The sequence below is a fragment of the Trachymyrmex septentrionalis genome, unplaced genomic scaffold (genome assembly GCF_001594115.1).
Source record: "Trachymyrmex septentrionalis isolate Tsep2-gDNA-1 unplaced genomic scaffold, Tsep1.0 scaffold80, whole genome shotgun sequence".
In the NCBI taxonomy this organism is placed as follows: domain Eukaryota; kingdom Metazoa; phylum Arthropoda; class Insecta; order Hymenoptera; family Formicidae; genus Trachymyrmex; species Trachymyrmex septentrionalis.
Window position 1 is genome coordinate 2181583 of NW_017305988.1, and position 23652 is coordinate 2205234.

At 29.9% G+C, this 23652-nt stretch overlaps 2 protein-coding genes across 2 annotated transcripts; one reads left to right on the top strand and one right to left on the bottom strand.

Annotated features, from left to right (window-relative positions):
* Positions 1-2253: 2253 nt before the first annotated feature.
* LOC108754676 (glycine-rich protein DOT1-like) lies at positions 2254-4582 on the bottom strand. The gene is made up of 3 exons (XM_018497160.1): positions 4410-4582; positions 3486-3550; positions 2254-3339 (listed from the first exon to the last, which is right to left on the bottom strand). The coding sequence occupies exons 1-3, from the start codon at positions 4443-4445 to the stop codon at positions 3030-3032; spliced, it is 411 nt and encodes a 136-aa protein (XP_018352662.1). The 5' UTR covers positions 4446-4582; the 3' UTR covers positions 2254-3029.
* An 8217-nt stretch (positions 4583-12799) lies between these two features.
* LOC108754655 lies at positions 12800-17946 on the top strand. The gene is made up of 4 exons (XM_018497126.1): positions 12800-13088; positions 14687-14736; positions 15108-15422; positions 15959-17946. The coding sequence occupies exons 1-4, from the start codon at positions 13077-13079 to the stop codon at positions 16767-16769; spliced, it is 1188 nt and encodes a 395-aa protein (XP_018352628.1). The 5' UTR covers positions 12800-13076; the 3' UTR covers positions 16770-17946.
* The last annotated feature ends 5706 nt before the right edge of the window (positions 17947-23652 follow it).

Consider the following 23652-nt stretch of genomic DNA (forward strand, 5'->3'; position numbering starts at 1 on the left):
TATATATTCATGAGATGTTTATTAAATAAATAGATAATAATTTGTGTATTATAATAACACTGCAACACCGTCAATAGATGATTATAGAATAATTATCGAGAAGATATATGCAACATGCATTTTGTCTGAAACGTCTCAAGAAACTAATAATAGCTATTGACGCGGCAATAAAATCCTCGTTTGCGAAAGAATCATTCATTTGCAGCATCTATATATTAAATTTATGATATACTATTATATGTATTACAGCAATGATCAGTCTTGCTATCGTCTTCGGCGTTTCCACATTCTACCTTCTTGCTTTTTATGTAAGAAAGATTTCCGGATGGTAATCGTGGATGAGATTAAAGAACGCTTAATGGACATTGTGGAAATTTTTCTTTTCTATCATCTTTAAACATACTTATTAATTTTGAATGTGACTTAGCACTTTAATTTTCGAATTATATAAATTTTCTAATTGTACATTATAGATAATATAAGAGAGACCGAGGATAAAAGTAATATTATATTTTGACTTTAAGGCTTTATAACAATTAAAATATAACATTTATATTAAAAAAAAATGTACCTTTAGGTACAAAATTTATTTAGCTACAATTACTTTTACTCAAATTATTTTTTGCTTTGTGATAAATTTAAATGTAGTAGTGCCTGGTAATATGCAACCCGTTATACTTAGAAGCATTTAAAGACCGAATAGAAATAGAGTGTGTTTCACTTGGCGCTCACAACACTCGTAAGTATTATTTGTCTTTATTTAATATTTGATAAACAACAAAGATGAAATGATTTCAAGAACGTTGCGAGCATTAAATGAACGTAACCTGACATAACCATAATTGACTGTAAAAAAAAACAAGTAAAAAAACAAATAGAAATAGAGTGCGTTTCACATTTAGCGTTCACAATTACACATTAATTTTAAAATATATTTAAATTTTTAATCTATTATTAAAATTAAATAACAATAAATAAAGGGCAAAGTAAGAGTCAACACATTTCTTTAAAAAAGTCATACAATCAAAAGAATAAATTACAAATAAAGAAAAGTAAAATTAAAGAAAATATATAATAAAAAATAAAAAATAAATAAAAACTCAGTTTAAATACAAATAAATTACAAGTTTCGGCTACCGGATTGAGCCCTCTTCAGACATTAATATATCGAAAAAATTGTAGTACGAAACCGCAATTATATACAATTATCGTAAATGTTTGTATATTCTACTATTAAAATTATTTTATTTAGAAGAGAAGATTCCGAAGTGGTCCTTATCCATTTCAATGAAACTTGGTAGCATTATAAAGTGTGTTTCCCTGAATAACCCCTAAATCACCCCTTCATTTGGACGTAGACGGTCTACTGTTTCCGAGATATTTCAATATTAAATATTTAATAACAGCATTTCCTTTACAGTTTATTACAACATTTATACTCGAGTATTTGTAGCGTAGCGAATATACAATAGTAACAGCCTCTTAACTTACAAATTTAAGTTGAAAATACATTAGCAATTAATTTTTTCTTATATAATATGGCATACTGACTTTTTTTTTTATAAAAGAAGAAGAAGCTAGTATACCGATCGGCACAATTAGTTTTTAGTGGGGAAAAGCCTTTTGAATAAATGTACTCTCCACAGATTTAGTGCCAAATGTACAATTAAAGATATGATAAATAAAGTTTATATAAATTTGTATTATCACTTTCTTTAAAATTGTTTCCAAAAATTTTATTTTATCTATAGTGCAACTTTACGCTACTTTGTAATATCATTATTTTTTTTTTTTCAAAAAAAATGAGGTCGTAACAGATCACACTTAACATATTTTTTATTTTTTCATGTCTTTAGCTGTACTATTTATAAATTTTGTCATGTATTGAAAAAAATATTGTTTTAAATAAATAAGTTTCTTCGTGTAAAGTTGGTACTCTTTACTTTTTTAAATTTAATAAACTTGTAAATACTTTCTTTTACTTTAGTTCTTACCGAAAAAATTAATATATTTCGAAAAAAATTAAAAGTAATTATTTTAATAATATTTATATAATAAGAAGGATACAGGAAATTACGATCGTATTTAAAATACGTACCGTAAAAATATACAACATTTATTCAATATGTTTATTAACATAAAAAAATGTATATAAAAAATAATAAGAATAAAATAACAAGTAACAAAATTTATTATATATATATATATATATTTAATGAAAGTAACTCAGACTAGAGATAAAAAAAATGTCCGTAGCTTTTCGAAAGTCAAAAATGATAAAAAATCAGTCGGTGTTCCATAAAATGATCCTATTGTTGAAATGCATCAGAACAATGGATCATTCGATTTCACATTATTATAGGACGCTTGCATTGTTAAAAAATGTGAAATCGAGTCAGTCATTGTATTGATGCACACAGAAGTCTCGTGCGTGCGAACATTTAAAGCATGTACATATATTCTTTCACAAATACTAGTTATCTGTCTGATGACAGTTCAGATAAAAGTGCATTGTTGTTACTTTATATACCTTCTATAGATCATTAATACACGTGATAATATTTTCCTAAAAAATTTTTTCCGCTTATTGATTCTAACCCAATTGCAACAACTTCAGTTTTTGGATATTATATCGCTCATTTGCAATAATAATATAATTGAAAAAATAATTTTTCAGAAACTTAATTCGAATGTTTTAAATCGTGAAAATTTTATAATATTAATTTTAAAATTCATCATAATTTTGGTGTAATACTAACTGATTCTAGAGAAATGAAAGTATAGTTTTCTCTATCTTTACATTCCCGTTTTTCGTAAGCAATGAAAAAACAATTTTCGAATAATGTCATTGTTATATCAAATGAGCGACATTGTCTTATGATAGAAATAATATACCAAAACTAGCGTTATCAGCCAGGAAAACAGGGATGAAAAACATTCCATATGTTTCGAAGGGTTATCATGTCGACTACTTTAAAGCTAATTTTAACATTTCTCGAAAGTTATCGATAATTCACTCGAGGATATTTCTAATGCCCTCCCCAGTCGCCGCCGCCAAATCCACCTCCGCCTCCTCCGAAACCACCACCATGGCTTAGCTCTAGGTGGCCTCCACCGCCACCACCTCCGAAATCATGACCACCGCCGCCACCTCCGAAATCATGACCACCGTCGCCGCCGCCGTCGTGACCTCCAAGAGAAATGGGATGACCATAGGTATATCCGAGTACTTCATAACTGTCGCCACCGCCGCCGCCGCCGTGGTGTATGTGTTTCGTGATCGTGTGCGTGTGTTGGATCTTCTTGATCTGGTACGGCACGTGGATTACCACGTGACTACTGCAAAAAGGACGCGGGTAAAATATTAAAGCTTCCGACTGGCTTTTAAAGATGGAAACTGCGCGATTAGCTTTTTCGTTGCGATATCAAGTTATATCTAAATGTTCTATTTTTTTTTCAATATAGCGAGCTTGATTTAAACTTACTGGTCGTGTCCGTGTCCGCCGGCGTTGGCTAAGTTAAATAGTGCGGCGACGGAGAGAAGAATTAACTGAAAATAATGTCGTTTAACAAAGATGGTTAATAAAACTACACATACAGAATCAATTCTATCTCAATTTAGAGTTTACTATCAAAAAGTAGAAACTAGACTGTTTGCAAAAAATCAGCAGTAATATGTCGCTTCCTTATTTCAAACGTGACTACAGAAAAAACGTAATTTTTCAAGTACCATAAATGCTATCCTTTTGAAATTCGACATTTTCAGACATTCAAATTTGATGATATCAAGAACCTTTTAAAACCGAGTTTTATGGTAAAGTTATTTTTCTGAAAACTGTATTTTGAGGCCAGAATCAAATTAGGCATAAATGACGTCTTCTTTAAGTTTCATTCTTAGGAAGCTCTTGTCCTCAAAGAATGATTGTGTTGTAAAACGAAAATGATCTTTTCTAAATAAAGGAATTAAACTTCACTTTTTTTTAGTCGTGTTACTTTTGAAATAAGAAAATAATGTCAGAAAAGTGCCTCTATGTATAATATTAAATAATACAATAATTTGACTCTGCAACTTCGAATAACGAGTAACTTTCCACGGAAGATATATCGAGCAATAATTAAAAAATCGCAACGAGCCAAAATTGTGCATAAAAATATAATAATAAATATGAAAATTATTTCTGAAAATGTTACCTTTTGATATTAAAAATATCTAAAAGCCGAATATCATTTATAATGTTTTTAATTGCAAATCACAAATCACAAAGCTAATACTTTTTACATTACTCTCTTTGATTAAACGGAGAAATAATGATCCTACCGATAACTCCAAAAATTTGAATTATCACTGACTGTTTCACTTCCGTCGCGGTTGAAAATGCGATAAACGCAATTCGTCTCTCGAGACTTACCAAGAAGTCTGCTATTATTTCTCGTTGTCCTATCATCGTTCCGTTTTCGGATAGGACTATCGAGAAAAATATCGCTTCCGTCACAATAAAGCGACAAAAGTGAAGCGAAAGCTATGAAAAAGCTATGAATAATCAACGAGGAAACACAACAACGCGAGTTACTCCTCCGCGGTCTCGATCTGACAACCATCGCGAGTACGCGTTTCGCTTATATATACACGCACGTGATAGAAGTCGGATAAGAATGAAAGGGAGTATTTTGCTACCCGTATGCACCGCACTCGTGAAAGGAGTCGCTAATAGCCTTTTCATGGCAAAAAGTCACCCGATCGCGGTGTAACAGAGAGGGACAAGTGGCCGGTGGCTTTGCCTTCCTCCCTCGCTACGCTCACTGCCTTTGTATGTTCCTGTTCCTCGTTTTCGATATCTATAACGGTGGGCTGTTCCTTCTCCCAACGAAAGGCAGACGTTAAGTGAATGTCCAAGATCAAGATCGCGATTGTGCCTCGCGTACGCGGGCGGACAGACGCGTCTTCGTTCGTTTCGCTAATCTAACGCGTCCTCACGCGAGAGGAAGAGTAATCGTGCGGTGTATCCTTTTATCCTTGATAAAGGCTTGAAGGTATCCTTCCTGATTTAGAAGAAATTTTTCTCTTTTTTATCCTTTCGTATTATTTTGAATCAAACAATAGTTATTACTTATCATTATTCTATTATTCGTATTTCCATACGTAAAGATGTCCGAATTGAGGTCATCTTCATTCTAGCGTACGAATTTGTTATAATATTGCAAATATTTATATAATCGCGTATTATATATATTTCATTATATATTCTAAAATATAACATGTCACCTCTTTAAAAGTGACACGACTAAACAGATTAAATTTTCTAGAAAAAAGGAAAAAGTATTTTTTTCAACAGAAAATTATTAACTGATTAAATAATAAATTTTAAAATAAGAAATTTAGTGGCAAAAAGAATATATTCTTAAAGTAATCAAATGTCATTTTTATCATTTTTGTTTCACAATTCTTAAAAACAGTCTTTTTTGAATAATATTTACTTTACTCATTCATGACAATAATTTAAAGATCATATTTTGGATTGTGTTACTTTTAGGGAGCGATGTGTAATATTTCCTATTCGAAATATTTGAAAAATCAGATTATTGAACGTATTCAAAATTACAAGATAGAAATTTTCTCTTACGATATAAAATTATTATTTTGCAAATATATATGTATATATATATATATTTGCAAAATGATAATTTTATATTGTAAAGGAAAATTTTTATAAAATACATATTGTAATATTATTACAATATGTATTTTATAAAAATTTACAAAATATCTTTTATATCCGAGTTTATAAATAGTATCTTTCTATATTTCCTAATTACATTTCTCAAAAGCAACGAAGATAATAAATTTATTTATTTGAATATAATTAACGTTTATGGAAAAATTCGAGTAGACTGTAGATGGATAAGATAGTAACTCTATCTATATTCCTGCCGCATTCTATTTGAAAGTTCAGTAATTGCTGCCATCTATCAGCAAACTACTAATCTCTGATATAGAAACATTTATAATTCTATGCTAAAACTGTTAGATATTACAGTATATTTTTAATAGTAATATGTTAAAATTATACAATTGTATCTTGTAGTATTATTGTATAACATCGCGCTTTGGAATTTTTTAACTACAAGGTTTTGTTAAAAATATTTGTATCTAATTGTTTAATATCTGTAATTGTTATCAATATTTATCGGAGCATTTATGGCTATCATAAATATTAATCAGACCAGTTATAATTATCATAAATGCATTATGCTGTATCCGTAAATTTTTATGATAATAGAGTCAATGTACGCATATTACAAAAGATAATTTAAATTTAAACTTTTTGAAGGTAGCTTAATAATATAAACATACAATTAAGGAACATGTAGCTACAATTCAAGATGTTCTAAGAGATAAAATAATATATTTCAAATTAATACGTTAAAATAACTTAATATGTTAAACTAATTGTACAAATTTTATGATTTAACGTATTAATTCGAAATATATTATTTTATCTCTTAGAACATCTTGAATTGTGTGTATATGTTCCTTAATTGTATGTTTAGATAATTTAAAGCAATTTTAAAACAAATACAAATACTACCGCAAGATTTGTATAATACTATACAAGGAGGTATATACAAATTAATATCTTTGTAAAATTTTATTTTAATTGTGAGAGAGAATTAATTAACAGAATAGCTCTATGTTAGATTCACAAATTGCAAGTTTAAATATAAATTTATATGTGAAAGTTATAATAGCGCTATTTCAAAACATGCTTGATATGGAAATTCTGTTTTTTTTCCGATTGATATTTATTTTTTACTTTTTTATATTGCAGTATTATATTGTAGAATTCTTAAATTAAATTCTTAAATTTCAATTATGTGTCAAATAAATAATAGAAAATCTTCAATTAAAAAAAATCAATTAAATCTTCAATTTCAATTAAAAGATTTATAATTAACGTGACTGTGATTATAGTAGCATTTATAACTGTGTGAATTTAAAAGTTACAAATACGATGATATTTATGTGTTATATTAAAGTACGAGTTAATTACAAATTTAATTAATTATTAAAGGGTAAAATTGGATTTGAAATTGCAAAGTTACTCACTGTGAGTTTTACTTTTACTGACTTCTCTTTTAAATGCTATAGATGATTTACTAGCGACTTGTTCACTCCCATACTTTCTCTGGTGCGCGACTTCTTAATTTACTTTTTTATACTATCTGTTCTCACTAGTTCTTATTATTATTAAATTGCTTAAAAAAATGTCACTGACTTTCTATAACGAATAGAAACTATAACTATAATAATATATTACAAGAAGTGTTGTGCCATATTGTTTCATAATAATATATACGTATTTTTTTAGCAAAACAAAGAAGATAAATTTTAAAATGTATAAATGAAGAGAAAGTAACACAAAACTTTTTTAAAATTCACATAAACTCTGAAAGAATTTCTGAAGAGACATTTTAAAAAGAATTTAAAAATAAATCTTGTCTTTTCAAATATACAATTTTTCCGGAATCGCAATTATCTGCGAGTTAAAAATTCAATTGTGATAAACTAGAATAAATATACATAATTCGTGTAAATTAAAAAAAAAAAGATATCGTAACATTTTAACAATTTAAAAGAAATAAGCGTACTGTATATGGTATATACGTTTGGAAGCAGCATTGAATACGTGCGCTGTCGATCGATAGTAAATTACGGAAGCGAGAGGGAATCATTTCCCCTTCCTGAAGAAGCGCGCCGAGCGGAGCTGATAATGCGGAGGTGCATAAACTACGTGGCGATGACCGGGGACCGTTCACTCGCTGAGCGTTCACCTTCGCAAAATGCGCTCACAAGAGAAAGGGAAACCGATCTCGGTGTGTCTCGCGTAAAACACGCGGCAAGAGCAAATTATACGTGTACGTCGGGAAACGTCGCGCCGAGCCGGTTGCCGGCGCGAGAAAACAAAAACGAATAACGCGATACGGATTATCCTTTTCCTTACAGCTCGCGAGACCGTGACAGTGAACTCTCTACTAGAGGAATCCAATCCGACCGGGATCGGAGTGAATGTACAAGGTGTTACGTTTCAGAACGTCGACATCGCAGTGTCGTCCTAGGAAAATGCCACGGATCGGACATTCAGATGAATATCAAATAGCACGTTTCGAAGCTAGACTGGTTTCATAACAATCACGCCAGTCGTGTGCACTGGACAATGTAATTAGTTAACTTTGACCATAATTGAGATAAAAAAGACTACAAGGAAATAAAGTATCGGTTAAAAAGCTAACGAATGATTAATAATGAAACTAGCACGGTGAAATCGATTTTGACTTGACTCGTAGCCTCTTTTGTCTTTTTTAAAACTTTTTAAAATTTTTAAGCCTTTCTAGTTACGTTATTTAATTAGAAATATATATTTTTAGATATATTTTTTTCAATTAATAGCAATTTGTCTGTATGCATGATTTTTATATAAGATCGTAATTACTATCAAGCGATGCGATAACAAATTCATACTGCGTAACAAATACATACAGATTGTTTTTGAAGTTAATCGAAAGGATACACATTAATGGCGTCGTACACGAAGTAACATAAAAATGTATGCTTAATATAAATATAAAAATTGAACCATAAAATTCTTAATATATTTTATTGTATTGTTAAATAAAATTTATGGTAAAACATTTGTATATGTTAAGATAATAGAAGCGTGTGATATCCAGAACAACAAATTACGATAACGTCGCAATGACGTTAAATTAAATCATGATTGATGAAAAGTGATTTTTAATAATTATTCTGGAGCCATCATAATTTTTTTCTACTCGGGAAGCTACTTTTAATTTGAAAATACAATATTATAAAATATTAATGTTATTAATTTGTCACTAATTACATCTATATAAAATAATCATTATATTTAATTTTGGAACTTACTTTTACTACCTTATGTCAGTTCTGAATTCTTTACTTATTATTATAACACATATTGCAAAAATATTGGATAAGTCTCTTTACTTTCTACACAAACGCAATTTCGCTTTATAGAGTTAATAATACATGATGTTTTAATGGATTCGCAATGCGAGGTGATCACTACGTGAAGTACATCATGTTAAAAACAGAACATAAAGTTTACGCTGAAATATAAGCTGTCATAAACTCTTTTCCTCTCCTTCAATGTAAGAACGTATTTTATTTGATCTCGATAGACCAATTTATACGTCGTTCATCGCAATTTTTTTGTTTTAAAACATCAGCACTCCGCGAAAATGCGGAAGGAAAGATCGTGATTTTCTTATTCCGCAGGGAAATTTCCAATACATCAGATTTTATTGCTAATTTCCACTGCTGTTTACGTGAATTATGACAATTGATTTAATACTTCTGATTATATTAATTGCATCAAACATAATTTTATACTTAAGTATTTTGTCATTTAATTGTGATTTCCGTAAGTTTCTATTATGTAAAACACACAAGATTATAATTTAAGAATTATCAGATCATAAGAACATCAGCACATTTGTTAAAAAAAATTCTAAAATATGAATTGAATAAAAAAAATATTAATATAAAAAAACTTAAAAATAAAACTATAACATACATTTTCTATATTACGTGATGTATTTAAATCGCAAACATTATCATGTATATTTAAAAGACGTAATGTTTTCTAAAAAATAGAAAATATATAATGCTACATGTCCATAGACAAGTATTAAATTGTTTAGTCGAAAGCGTGACTAAGAACATCTCAAAAATGATAACCTGTGTATAGTATTAATCTTCAGATTCATCTTCAGACATGTCCAAAGTGCACTCGTGAAACTGTTGTGTGTAAAGAGTTGCAATTACGAAAAATTACATTTCAACTTAATTCATTTTTTGTTGTAGTTATTAATCAAAAATTTGCAGCGTGCATTTTTGTTCAATTATTATAAGATTACTATAATTTGAATTATAAATCATATTTCAAGTGAGAATCTCTTCCTTTGGGAACAAATGGAAACTTTCACAATTTTTTGTCACGTCCTTCATTTCATTCCTTTCTTTCTTTCCTAACTTAAGAAAACTCAGTATGATTCGAATAAGTTTGGCTGCTATGTATTTTCAAAATTTGTATAACACTTATATTAGGAAGAAATTATTATTTACTGTTAAAAGGATTGATCTTTTTTACGTCATTCTCTAAGAAAGGAGATAGTACCGATTAGGAAATAGAATGCTATCCAATTCCCATTGAAAGAGGTATGAGGTTAGAAACTCGACCTTGAATTCAGTGCAAGAAAGTACATGAATGTGCGTGAATGAGCTAATTAACGTATGCTTTTAACGACGCCATTGTCCCGACGCGTCGAGAAAAGATTTATGTATGTGGACCGTAACGAGAACAATATGAAATCACGGTTATTCTTGTCAGTGAAACTTTTATTTTTAATCACATCAAATTGAAACATAGCCGGCACGGTAGGAATGCAAATTGGCATTGTTGAAAGTACGTTATACTTAAACTATTCAATTCGTGAATTTTATTTTCTTGAGAATTAAAGAAAATTATATGTCCGATTGCATTGATAACTTTCGATTTAGTTACCGAGTAATAATATTTTTTTTATTTAATAAGAGTAAGATAAGAGTAAAAGCGATTGATATAATAAAAAAAAATAAAAGAAAAATGTTTAACCAAATTAAGCTAATGATTTAATTATTTATGTGATAAATGATACGTGAAGTAGATATGTGTAATAAGTGCATTATTAAGGTACAAAAAATTTTATTTTTATCTTTTGTTACAATTCATTTATGCTACTTGCATAATATTTGTGTTGAATCTATTTTTAAGAAATGTATAGAAGTATTGCAGAAGTATAAACAGTTTATTAAAAATAATATTTTACAAATATTACAATTATGATGCAAAGATTCGCATTATTTTAAAATAAGAAGTATCTTTTTATATAAATAAAATTAAGTTAAATAATATTCCTTGACATTAGATATAACATCTTGAGAATTGACCGCGCGTGCATTGAAAGTGCAACATAGTAAATGTAGAACACTTTCCGTGAGACGCATTGCTGGAGTAGTTACATTCTCTTGTTATTTGTTATTCGTATTTTGGAAAGTATACGTTGGGTGCGGCTTATAGATGTATTAACACATCCTTGTGCGTCACCTGCAGAATAATAATTAACAATAATCATTTACCACCACTTTTGTTTAAGATAAAATTTATGACAACGTTTAATTATTTCATTGTTTGTTAACTCTCTGACATATAATCCACTCTAATTTTAAACACAACTCTTTTATTGTAGCTTATTAATTCAAATTTACTAACATATTGCCTTTTTCATTTTTCATAGTTTATATTATTCTTTATTTATTCATTTTTGTTAATTTATTTTTATTTTTATAATTATTTTTATAAAAACCTTTTCACTATTCTTTCTTAATAGAAAATATTTAAATCATATTTGATTAATTATAGATGCTTTTTCTTATGTCTGTGTAACAATTAAAAATATATGTCGTGCAATCTCTCACAATTTTATGATAAAAAAGATATTTTATAAAAACCTTATTTATTTTATATTAGAGGAGGAGCGTTATAATTTAAATAAAATAAGAAACAAAATAGAAGTAAAATAAAAAATAAGAGGAGAAGGCTCTCAGAACCGAATTCCAAAAATTTTGATGAATCTTTGAAGAATTATTATAGAGTGAGTTCTTTTGAATATAATGATACTCATAATTATTTAGGGCCAGACAGTTAAGATTTTCGAGATATTAAAGGGGAAAATCCACAAAAGCTCTAAAATTAATCCCAAAGTGACAGATAAAAATAAATAACATGCATGTAAAATACATTTAAAAATTAATATATATATGTGTATATCTGGTCATATAAAAATATAAGGAAAAATAATATTTATTTGTAGTTTTTCCTGGATATTGTACATGTCTCAATACGTTATTTGAATTATAAATATTGCTATTATTGTTTCTAGCAATTTTTCCTATTCTGTCATTGTAAATGTTATTTCTCTCTCACATACCTATATTTCAAGGCATTATGAAATTAGTTTCTTGTACCGTTTTTTTTTTTATATCGGGGCTAATTTTGGTTATTTTTGGATTTCTTTTTAATATCTCGGAAATGGTTAATCGTTCGTTTCTAAATAGGAATATTATCATATTTAAAGAAATTCATTCTCTCTAATTGTTATAAGTTTCATCGAAATCGATGTAGTTCAGTTCTAAAAAATAAAAAAAAAAAATTGAAAAAGTAAAAACCAACATGATTGTCATGTGACATAGCTATGATAAGTAATAAACCATATCAATTTTTTGTCGCTGTCTACTAAATTTTCTATTTATTGTTATTTTTGCTATTAGTCACTGTCTAACTTTCATTTGACAAAATCCTTCTCTACGGTGTAGTGCAATCTAGCTATTCTGTTTTCATTACATATAGAACCGATAGCGCGAGATATATCTATCGGATCGGATTCTAGTTCCATCACTGTATCTCGAGTGAAAAAGCTGGGAGGAATTTTGCTGCAGCATCTCGCATGATGAATACGCCCATCACATCGTACTGTTGACGTTGTCCGTCTCGATGAAGAAAGTGTCGATTTCTCCCTAAACAAAAATTAGACGACTCACCCGGCCACGTTTAGCAGCGAAGGCCGCGGGGGTCCATCTCGCGCGGTACCCGCCCGTTTTCTATTTCCATTCAGCATGATGGTACGGACGCGCCGATCGCCGGTACATTTCCACGGTGGGAGGCGATCGCGACTATGCACCGCGTCTATGCTCTTTTTATCTTGTATAAAAGAGAAGAGGCATAGCGCAGATAGCCGCAATACATCTGGATCATCCGTGGTGGCGAGCACGACCGGACACAGATCGGATCCTGGGCCTTTGATCGGTCAGCAGGTGACGAGCAACCGTCACCTTTTCACCACCCGTGCCTCGCGACGACACTGATAACGCGACAACAGATCGGATAAGAATCGCATTATCAGGCTTGACCAGAGGCGCGAGTCATTTAAGGGCCGGCAGTATGCGGTGCATGGTGAGTCAGATCATTCGAATTTCTCGATTTAAAAGAACGGTCACTTTCTTATAATTATGGATATCACCTTTTTTTAATTGAAAAGTAATAATATTTTTTTTACTTCTATCTTGTAATTATGTTGATGAAAATAGTTCTTAAAGTTAGATTGCATGTCTTTATGAAGAAATTTAAAAGAGATAATGATTTGAAAAAAAGCAGGAAAGCTATGATTTTTTGAATGATTTTATCTGGTAGTTAATTAAAAGTGAAAGTATATTTTATGTTGTTTAAACGTGTTCTCACAATTGTAAGAAAGAAAGAGTAAGGAGGAAGATAATTTAATCTTTTAAAATTTTAAATCATAATTTGTTTTATTTTTATTTGTTTGTATTTTCGGTTACCTTATTTATTATTAATGTAATTATTAATTTTTGTTTATGATTTATGTTTGAATAATTAGTTGTTTTTTTAAAGTAATTAAGTCATAAATTAATTTACAAGAAATACGGTTAATAAACTTATGACGTGTTATAAACAGATTGTCCGAAAACTTTTTGAGCCTTTTTGATACATTGCTTGTGGACTTAGAGGTGGACTAAACTGATTTGAAAAATTCTCTACTATATATATTTTGCAATTTTCGCAATTTTTTTTTAATTACTCAATGAATAGAATGTCTAAAATTGACGCATAAAATAACTTTGAGTTATCTTTAAGAATTCTTTAAGATATTCATATATAAAGAACTCTGAAAGATATCTTCAAGTTTCTTATACATCGATTTTACCCTCTTATTTGGCAATCTTTAGAAATTATTATTTCGTTAATTAGGCATTGCAAAAAATTTAGGACACTCTGTATTATTTCAAAAAAGTAAGAATATTGACCGAATTAATTTTTAGAGATGCAAAAATTTATTACGCTAATTTAATAATTTTGATAACTATAAATATAATATTATAAATAAATAAATTTACATTATGATCCTTTATTGAATCTAGGATGTGTTTTACAAAAATATTTTTTGTATTATTCGGAATTAATGAATGATACATTTTGAATATTAATTCTCAAAAAGGGAGCGCGTAAAAAAATAAAATAATTTTCATGTTTTTTTAAAATTAAAAAAAATGAATAATAATTTTTAATATAATATTTTTAATTATTACATATACTCGTATATGTGTATGTTTACAAGAAGTAACAACTTATTCGAATTTTTGTTTAAACTAATTTCTAGAATGCAACTCAAAAAAACTTGGTAAATAACAGGATTAACTTTCATCGTGTGAAAGTCTTACTATACTTATCAATGAAAGTATGATTAAGCGAAGGAAGAGGGGAGACCCGATAACGGCCTGCGAGTTTAGATAATTATGCTACTTATGGTAAACTAAGCACTAATGACAACCGTACCGTATCAGAATTGCGTGCCTCAGAATGTGTAACTCTTACAAATGAAATTCTACACGCGACTAAATTTTCGTAATTTCATGCGAAAACTTGTCAACTTAATAGACAGTTGATTTATTTTATCGTTTACACTCCCGTTACTATACATATGAAAATTTACGTTACAGTTAAAAGGAATATTGACCGGAAATTAATGTTTACAGGCTCTTTGCGTTTTGCTACTAGCGATTAGCGAGCCCCTTCTTACTCACGCGTAAGTATTCGTATGCTATATTTAATTAAGGATAATTATAATTAAATTAGATTGATAAAATGATACAATAGAAAGTTGATTTAGCAAATGTTTTTATGTATAAAGTCTTTCAAAATTTTAAATGTATATTTAAAAAACAAAAGTTACATTACAAAACTCATAATAGCTTATATACATATCATATAATTAAAAAAAAATGAATTTAAAACAATTTTATGAACATATCATTCTTCATAATTCCTATCGATAACATTAATTATAGGAATTTTTAAATATGCTTTTTAAAATAATAAGGTAAAAAAACTAATATAATAAATAATAATATAAAGTATCAAAAAAATATTTCTATCTATTTTTTTTGGCTGCTTCAGAAAGGTAGTTTTAATCGTGCCCCGACAAGTAAGACGGAGTCCAGCAGTGCCATGGCGACCTCCGGGCAATTACAAGAAATTATCTTACGGTGGAAACGACTTTCATCGTCACGCACATTATGGTCGCGGTAACCGTTACACGAAACCATTCCGACCGTTACCGCATGGGGGTGATGATTTCGATCATGGTCCTGAAGTTGTGAATCACGTGCATGTACCGCACAGCAAAGACATTAGCCACAGCATCTCTTTTGGCAAAGGATACATTCCGTATGATAGCATCAAGGGCAAAAGTTTACCATTTGTGCATGAAAGGTAATCTTACATTAAGCATAATTTATTTTAATTATTTTTGTTATCTTCATTTCGATTACGATTTTATCTCTCTAATTATAATATTCTAATTGTAGTTATAATATAATTAGTAAAATTAACAGAATATAATTAGCGTTAATTATATTACATATAGTATAATTAATTCTAATTGTGCTATTTTTTTCGTTAGAATCTGGTTGCGCAATTTTGATAAAAATATAAATATTGCTTTTGATTTTGTGATCGAATAATCTGACAATTATAAAAAGAATTTTTTACATAGACGAAAACTTTTACTTTAATTATAATGATATATCCTATATAAAGATTAGATACATATCAATAGTACATCTACATATATTTGAAAGAGTCAACTAGTATGCGATACCAGTTAATCTTTATTGATCAAACGGTATATTAATTTCTACTAGTATGAGAGATACCAGTTAATCTTCAATATATTGATTAAACGCTATCTTAATTTCCATTAGTTTTTCCTAACATATTCAAGTAGCTTCCTTTCTTTTCCAATTTAGATACGCCGGTACTTACGGACGTCAACCAGACTATCCACCGACGAGTTTCACGTCGGTAGGTCAGGATTATGCGGTATCGGGGACAGCGCATTCTTACGAGAATCCGCAGTTAGACTCTTATTTCTCGGACATGGAGAACGCTGCCAGAAACGAATTGCGCGGCAATGTAAAAGATAGCATAAACAAATACTATGGCGCACGCTCGATCGAGAAAGATCTCAGTCTGAGAAACCAACAGGCCCTCAGCAGTATTATAGAACAGAGCAAGGATCCCTTGAAGGGCACCGAGGGTCTGTCCTCAGACACCTCACCAGCCGCGTATGCTCACGCTGCTTCCGCAGCCAATTCCGCTAACATTCCCGCCGCCACCGGTGTGCAAGGGGCTGTGATAGTACCGGCGGGTATACCATCGGCAACTATAGCTGGTAACAAGGATGGCATCGTTCTGCAGGACACCGTGTCTATGGACGAGTACCAGAGGAAACTGGAAGAGCTCACCAAGTCCTGGCCGAATGTGTTGGCCACCGGCGCCAACTTCGCGTCGACCGGAACAATTTCTGCGCCCCAGCAGCTGCACGCTGGTTTCCCGACCACCGGTCTACCAGGTGTTGCTTTTGGCGGTTCATCTGGCGGTGTCAATTGGCTCCCCAGTTTTGCTCAATCCAAACAAAGCTATGCCGTACGCGAAGACCATGGGGACCCCACGAGCTATGACTTCAGAACGATGACCGTACAAGGCACTCCGTACCAACACGTGTCCTTCAGTCACGAAGGAGTGACGGCGGGGATCGCCCCGGGTGCTCATGGGTAGAAACAGAATATCGGAATGCACATGCCAAAAGAACGACTTTTTGCTAAAATATCAAAAAATTTAACTAAACCAGTGCAATCTGAAATTATTTTGTTCGAACCGTCGAAATAATTATGTAAGATGCTAAAACTGATTATTAGAATGTTGAAACTTTTTTCAGCGTTATCATTAACAATGTTTAAGTATTCTATTATACATAATGATTTTGATGGTCCAACAAATTTATTTTTAGTATTTGTATCTAACTAAATTTTTAGATACTTCAGCAAAACTGCAGGTTCTTTTCGTACAGGAGCATTAATGCCATCTGACGTGTACGTTTTACGTTAAATTTTTCTGTAAAAAATATTTATGTTTTTATTTACGTAATTAATAATACAGCTTTACTATTTTATTTTGGAGAAAAAGCGAAAAAAATCGGCCAGAAAAAATGAATCTAATAGTGAAGTTTCTTCGTGAATATGAGCGCATTGGACGCCATTAATGCATCTGATTACACGCTTGGTCGGGTTTTAAGAATTCATGTGATTTTGACAAATTTAATCTCTCTTTTCGTAGACACGGCAAAATGTATGTTCATATTGCCACGAATGTATAAATATGCGGGGTTCGTTTTTTTGTGTATCTCTCTTGAGGCGTTGAAATCTGAATTCAATGAAATTATATCCACTCCAGAGAGTATTCATACATCGCAAATATCTTGTGCGAGATAATAATAAATTTACATAAATTTGTTGTGTGATGTTAGAAACTTGATTCTAACATCACACTTCTAACTTAAAAATTATTATGGATTTTTTTCTTGGTTTTTATATTTTGATAAGCTTACAGAATACTACTATCATCCACTTTCTCATGGGAAAATTTGTCCTTTTTTTTTCGCGGTATTGCAAGCTTGACTAATGATGAGTTAAGTTATGTCAACAGAAATTTCTATCTTGAAGCTGTCATTATAAATATTCGATAAATGGATAATAAGAAATATTATTGTACACACGAAGTCACAAATTATCCTTTCTATGCCTTTTCATTCTTTCTTATGCCTTCTTCTTATTCTTTCTCGGATACTCGTATGTACAACTTTGTGTGTCAAGACATTTATGACGTCATGTGTACAATAGATTTATTTTACATTTATAATACACTTCTATTTTTGAAAGAAAAGGTTGAAAGAGTGTAAGTGAGAGAGAGAGAGGGGGGGAGGAAGAAGGAGGGGGAGGGAAGAGAAGGGAGGGAACGGGAGAAGGGAGGAAAAGGGGGAGAGGGAGAGAGAGAGAGAGAGAGAGAGAGAGAGAGAGAGAGATTGTTTTTCATTTATCATTATTTATTTGAGGCTACATGTGCATGTTATCATTCATAAATTTCTGGATACTCTTAAAAGTAAAATACATATTTTATAATAAAAGTGTCCAAGAACTTAAAAATGATAATGTAAATAGAATTCAATTTTTAATGAATCTCAATTATCTGTTTCACATGTTCAAAGATTGTTCTAATATGTTTTTGATCAATAAATAAATAACATATAATAATACATGTGGAACAATTTCGGGGCTATAAGTTGTTAAGCTATAGTTGTTAAAGTAATGATTTTAATGAATGTGAAAATAGTAATGGAAATACAGCATCACGTTCTACTAATTATTCAAATATATTGCTCCGTTAGTAAATCGTCTATTTAAAATTTTAATAATTGGTTTTAAGAAAATGAAAGTTAATAATAAGTAATAAAATAAAGCGATCATATCAAATTACGATATAAGCATGAGAGAGTGGTGCAAAATTATTAAAATATTTTCTTAATGTTTTAGCAAATTTTACTTTCTCTCTGTTTTTAATATAATTAATGTCTGAATTTGTGTTCGTAAAACGTCTCGAACAAATTTCGTCGAGCAGTCTGCTCATCCTATAGGTTATATTTATATTATTTATAATATTACTTAAGGAATGTTAACATGTCTGTATACTGATAATTTTCAATATTTGCATATTATTAATTTTATACGTTATTATTACGTTACAACTTTTTATAATTTTATATTTTCAAGTTATGATTTTTGCAAACTTTTTTACGAATATTTTATGATTTTCAAATAAAAGAAAAGAAATTGTAATAGAGTCACTGCGCAAACTTTCAGACTCAGATGAAATACAAATAAAAAAATTTACATATTAAATGTGATGTTTAAAAAGTAAAATGTTAATAACTTATCTGTTACAAATGGATAAAACTAAAAAGTTTTTACTTTATGAGATTTTTAATTAAGTTTAATGCCCTTCTAAAAAATTCTTTGTTGTTCAAAAAATTGAAATGTATAATTGCTAAGATATTTTAATGCAGAGAAAAAGTAATAGTTTTAAATTATAAATTATCTTCCCAGCAAACACAAACATGTTAGTTGTAATTTTCCACTCTACAATATACCTGTAATATAACGTGTATGTCATACTACAGTTATATTGTTGAGTGGAAAATTACAACTAACAGATACATTACGTGTAACTTTGTATTTGCTAGGTTAGCCTCAATTTTTAATGTAACAAAGAATATGTAGCTAAAAGATTGTACGAGAAAAAGATATCTTATATATTATACATGAAGAGGATGACATTGTGCATCGTTACAATTTCAAATACTTAAGACTTATATGTATAATATGATGATGTCATTTCTAAGATTATATAGATGTAATAACACTAGGACTATTTCGGAGGCTTATAGAACAAACTATTATTTTCACGATATTATTAAAGCACATTACGTATAAATATTTACATATTATAAAATTATAAAGCCAAATCTAAAACTGTAAATATAAAAATTACGGGAAAACGATAAATTTATTGATAAAATATTACGTTTCGACAAAATATATTTCTTTAATATGTAATTTACATATTAATTACATATTAATTACAGCTAGGTATTTCAATTATTTTTGTTAACCGAATTATTTTCAACTTATTATACATACGTTTAACTTTTTTCGTTAATGTATAAAAGACGAGGAATATCATTCCGACCTATCGTTATAAAATGTATATTGCGGATATTTGGTGATTATTGAAATATAAAATATAATACATTAATTATATTTTCAATGTGTAAAGAAATAAATATACATGACGCATACATAAATTGTATTAGATTTAAATGATTAATGTTCCACGACCTATGATATCGTTTCACGTTATCTTAATTTATGTAAAACTAATTTATGTAAAAGAGTGTTTAGCTTAGTGTTGTTTTATTATTTTGTAATTAATTATATATAGATACAATAATTATTATACATAAAAAAAATTATTAAATAATAACTTACAATTAGAATTAGTTCTGCAAAATTAAATCTAAATTAAACGAATATTTTTAATAACAAAAATCGACAGAAAAAAATTATTTTAAGTATTATTAGTTTGATTAAGGCTATAATTTATTTAAAGCTGCAATTTTATGTTTTCTTAATAATATAATACATTGTGAACAATTTTAATTGTTCAAAAATATTCAACAAATTTCATAAATGCACTACAGATTCACTTATATTAATCTTATGGATAACAGTTACCATTATGGAAATTCGTAACTCATTCTTGCTACAGATATAAATGGTAATATTAATTTTAATATTAACAGATTTATACCTATTAATCTTAAAATTAATATATTTTATTATTTATCTAGCATTAATTGTACAGCAAAACGGGATACGATGATGTCCATGAACAACAGCTGTTATCCATAGACATCTATGGCCACATCCATAATTGCCATGTTCTTTTTAAATAACAATTGAAGACATTTACGGGTAATAAATATCTACGACGACCGTTAAATCTGACTGGTCGGAAACACGCGCCGTTTTCACGGTCGAGCGGTCATGAAGGCGACTGTAAAAATCGGCCGTCTTATCCATCACTCGAGCAAAGTAATGCTGGGAGATCACGGTCACAGCGGAGATCGCATCCTTTCTCGTTCCGGTTACTTTCACTGGAAGACCGATGACCGGTTGAACGTTTGAAAGTCGAGAAAGCCGTTCTTGGCGATCCCACCGTCTATAGATGCCGCTCACGGTTGTAATCGGCAAGAATGGAATCAAAGGCAGAGGATCAGCAGAGAATAAGGAAAGTGAAAGGATCGGGAAGGGCTCATCAGGAAAATAATAATTCGTGAATTAAATTCGGGTTTTTATATAGCTTGTCATACGAGTGATAATTGTCTGTTCAAAGACGTAGCCTTAACTTTTTCACAACGTTATTATAATGATTTGATTGCCAAATTTCTTATGTATTAATCAATAAATTTTATCAACATATCACTTTCTCACTTCAAACACAACTAAAAAATGATTTTCTAATTTTTATCATGAATGAGTTACAATATTATCTTATCAATGATCAAAAGTGAACTTATTTAACTACCTATATTAACGACAATTTTATTCTAATTTCGCTGAAATGTTTTTAATTTTGTTTAATTGTAAGTATAACAGATCCCATTGTAATAATATTTTTAGAAGTACGTAACAATAACAGCCGCTCGAAGCTTTCTTGCATTTGAATATTTCGTACGGCAGATCGTTTTAATTCCGACTGCGAAAAGCTGATCTTGATCTTGATTGTAAGGTAAGGTCGTTCGGGTGCACCTTCACTACGGTTTCTTGCGGAAGCGTGTGAAAGTAATAGTCGTTGGACGAATCGCATCGATGAAGGCTGTATTGTAGCGCATCATTTAATATAAGTAAGAGGAAGTTCGAAAAGCGGATAAAATTTCTATCATCTAATCGAGACGCAATGTTTGCTGAAAGATTTTTTGCAATAATATATCAAACATATTAATGATAAATCACGTATAAGATAAATGAAGACGAAGACATGAAATATAAAGACGCGGAAATATTAAGATATTCATTCACGGAAGATATTCATTACGTTCAAATGTTTGCTTCGATTAACATCGAACATCTATGTACAATAATTGCTAATTCCTACAACTGGTTTGCGCAATTTCCTCGTTGGCACTACAAGTACCGACGCGATGTTTCTTACTCACTAAAAAGATCAAGCGATTAAATTATTTACTATAAAAATAAAGAAAAAAAGTGACGAAAAATTAAATATTTCATCAATAAGAATAAGGAACATAATTATTGAAAAGTAAAGAGATTTTAAAATTCTATCTCTTTTTCACAAAAAAATATACAATACTTGATATTAATAGAAAGGTTAATAATTACCACAATCAGTATTTTTAGCGTTAATATGTGGTTTATTTGAAGAGAGTAACATTCACGCAGCTATATGATAGTAGAGAGTTTAAATATATGGGATGGTCGTCGGTTCTTCGGCTGTAAAAGAGAAGTGTGTGTTCACATTTTTGTAGCATAATGCGAATATATAAAAGAGACTACTTGTCTAAAGCACTTTATTGTTTATTTGTTATTAAATAATTTTTACGGTTTATTGTTTAAGGATAATATCTCGACAAATATCATGACTGACATTACATGATTAGCAATAAGACGTAACGTAAGAGATACAATCTATCATATTCTTACGGTCTAATCATTTCATATATCGTTGTAATACATATAGAGATCTTTAGTATATCGTTAACTAAAAATACTTCCTTATTAATTGATATTATACGTGATAAATACGTGAATGATAAATACATGAAATAACATTTTTAAATGTACTTATATAAAAATGTTATTTCACGTATTTCTATGCATATAAAAATACAGCTATATAAGTGAAAGCATATACGACAAAATCATTTCTACCGGAAAAGTTTTATTATTTATCTACGTAAAAAGCGTAAAAGAAAAGAATGTTTAGAAATTAAAAGAGAGCTTCCTGTATATTTTCTCGAATAGCATCGATATCGATTCCTGAATCTTAAATGATTAGATGTAAGGAAACATGTTTTGCTTAGACTATTAATTTTTATTTTGCTAAGGAAGTCTATTTCGTCAAAATTGAAGCTCTATTAAGATTGAAGAGTAGAATTGTATTCTTCTTGAATCATAATAAATGCATATGCTCGAGCATTGATGGATGATATAACGGAGATACCGTGTCAATGTCAGCTTGTGCGGAATCAAGGCCGGCACTTTGTAGCAAAAAGAACTCGCCGCTAGCGGCTAGCGATCATTTTGTCGCGAAATTTGCCGTAGAGGCTTGAATGTGATAAGGGAAAAGAGTGAAAGGATAAGGAGCGGCATAATACAGCCGAGAGAGCCTCTCACGGTTATTCGCCACAAGCAGCTGTCTTTCTCAATGTAACGCGGTATGCGGTTACGTCTCTTCCCGTTCACTACACTCGGTCGCTCTCACCCTTTTATTTTCACTCACTCTTCCTTTCCCTGCACCCTATTCTACCTCCCGCGTGTTCCTGTTACTTTCTATTTTCTTACCCGACAGTATCTATGCGCTCGAGATGTACACGTGTGTACGAGATCCATTAACTGTACGAAAACAATGTAGACAATGTAGACGTGGCGACTGAAGAATCATAAATTTTTAATTAAGTATTGCGAACTAATAAATCACTTTTTATCTGTGAATTTTTTGAAGATGTAAGCTCTTTTTAGTCAACAAAAAAATGTGAAAAAAATATCGTTACTTAGTTTTTGACCTTTATAACGGTCTAAATGTTGTTTCTTATATAAAAAGATATTTAATTATGTTTTCTGAGATATAATAATATGTCTATGTATAATGGATATTTAAAATCTGATGATATAATACTTCAAAAATATATTTAAAAAAAATACGTTCAGAGAAATAAATTTAATAGTGTTATCTTTAACAACATTCTTAATATAGGTTTAATATAGATATTTATAAAATCAATTATTCGAAAAAAATCTTTAAATTA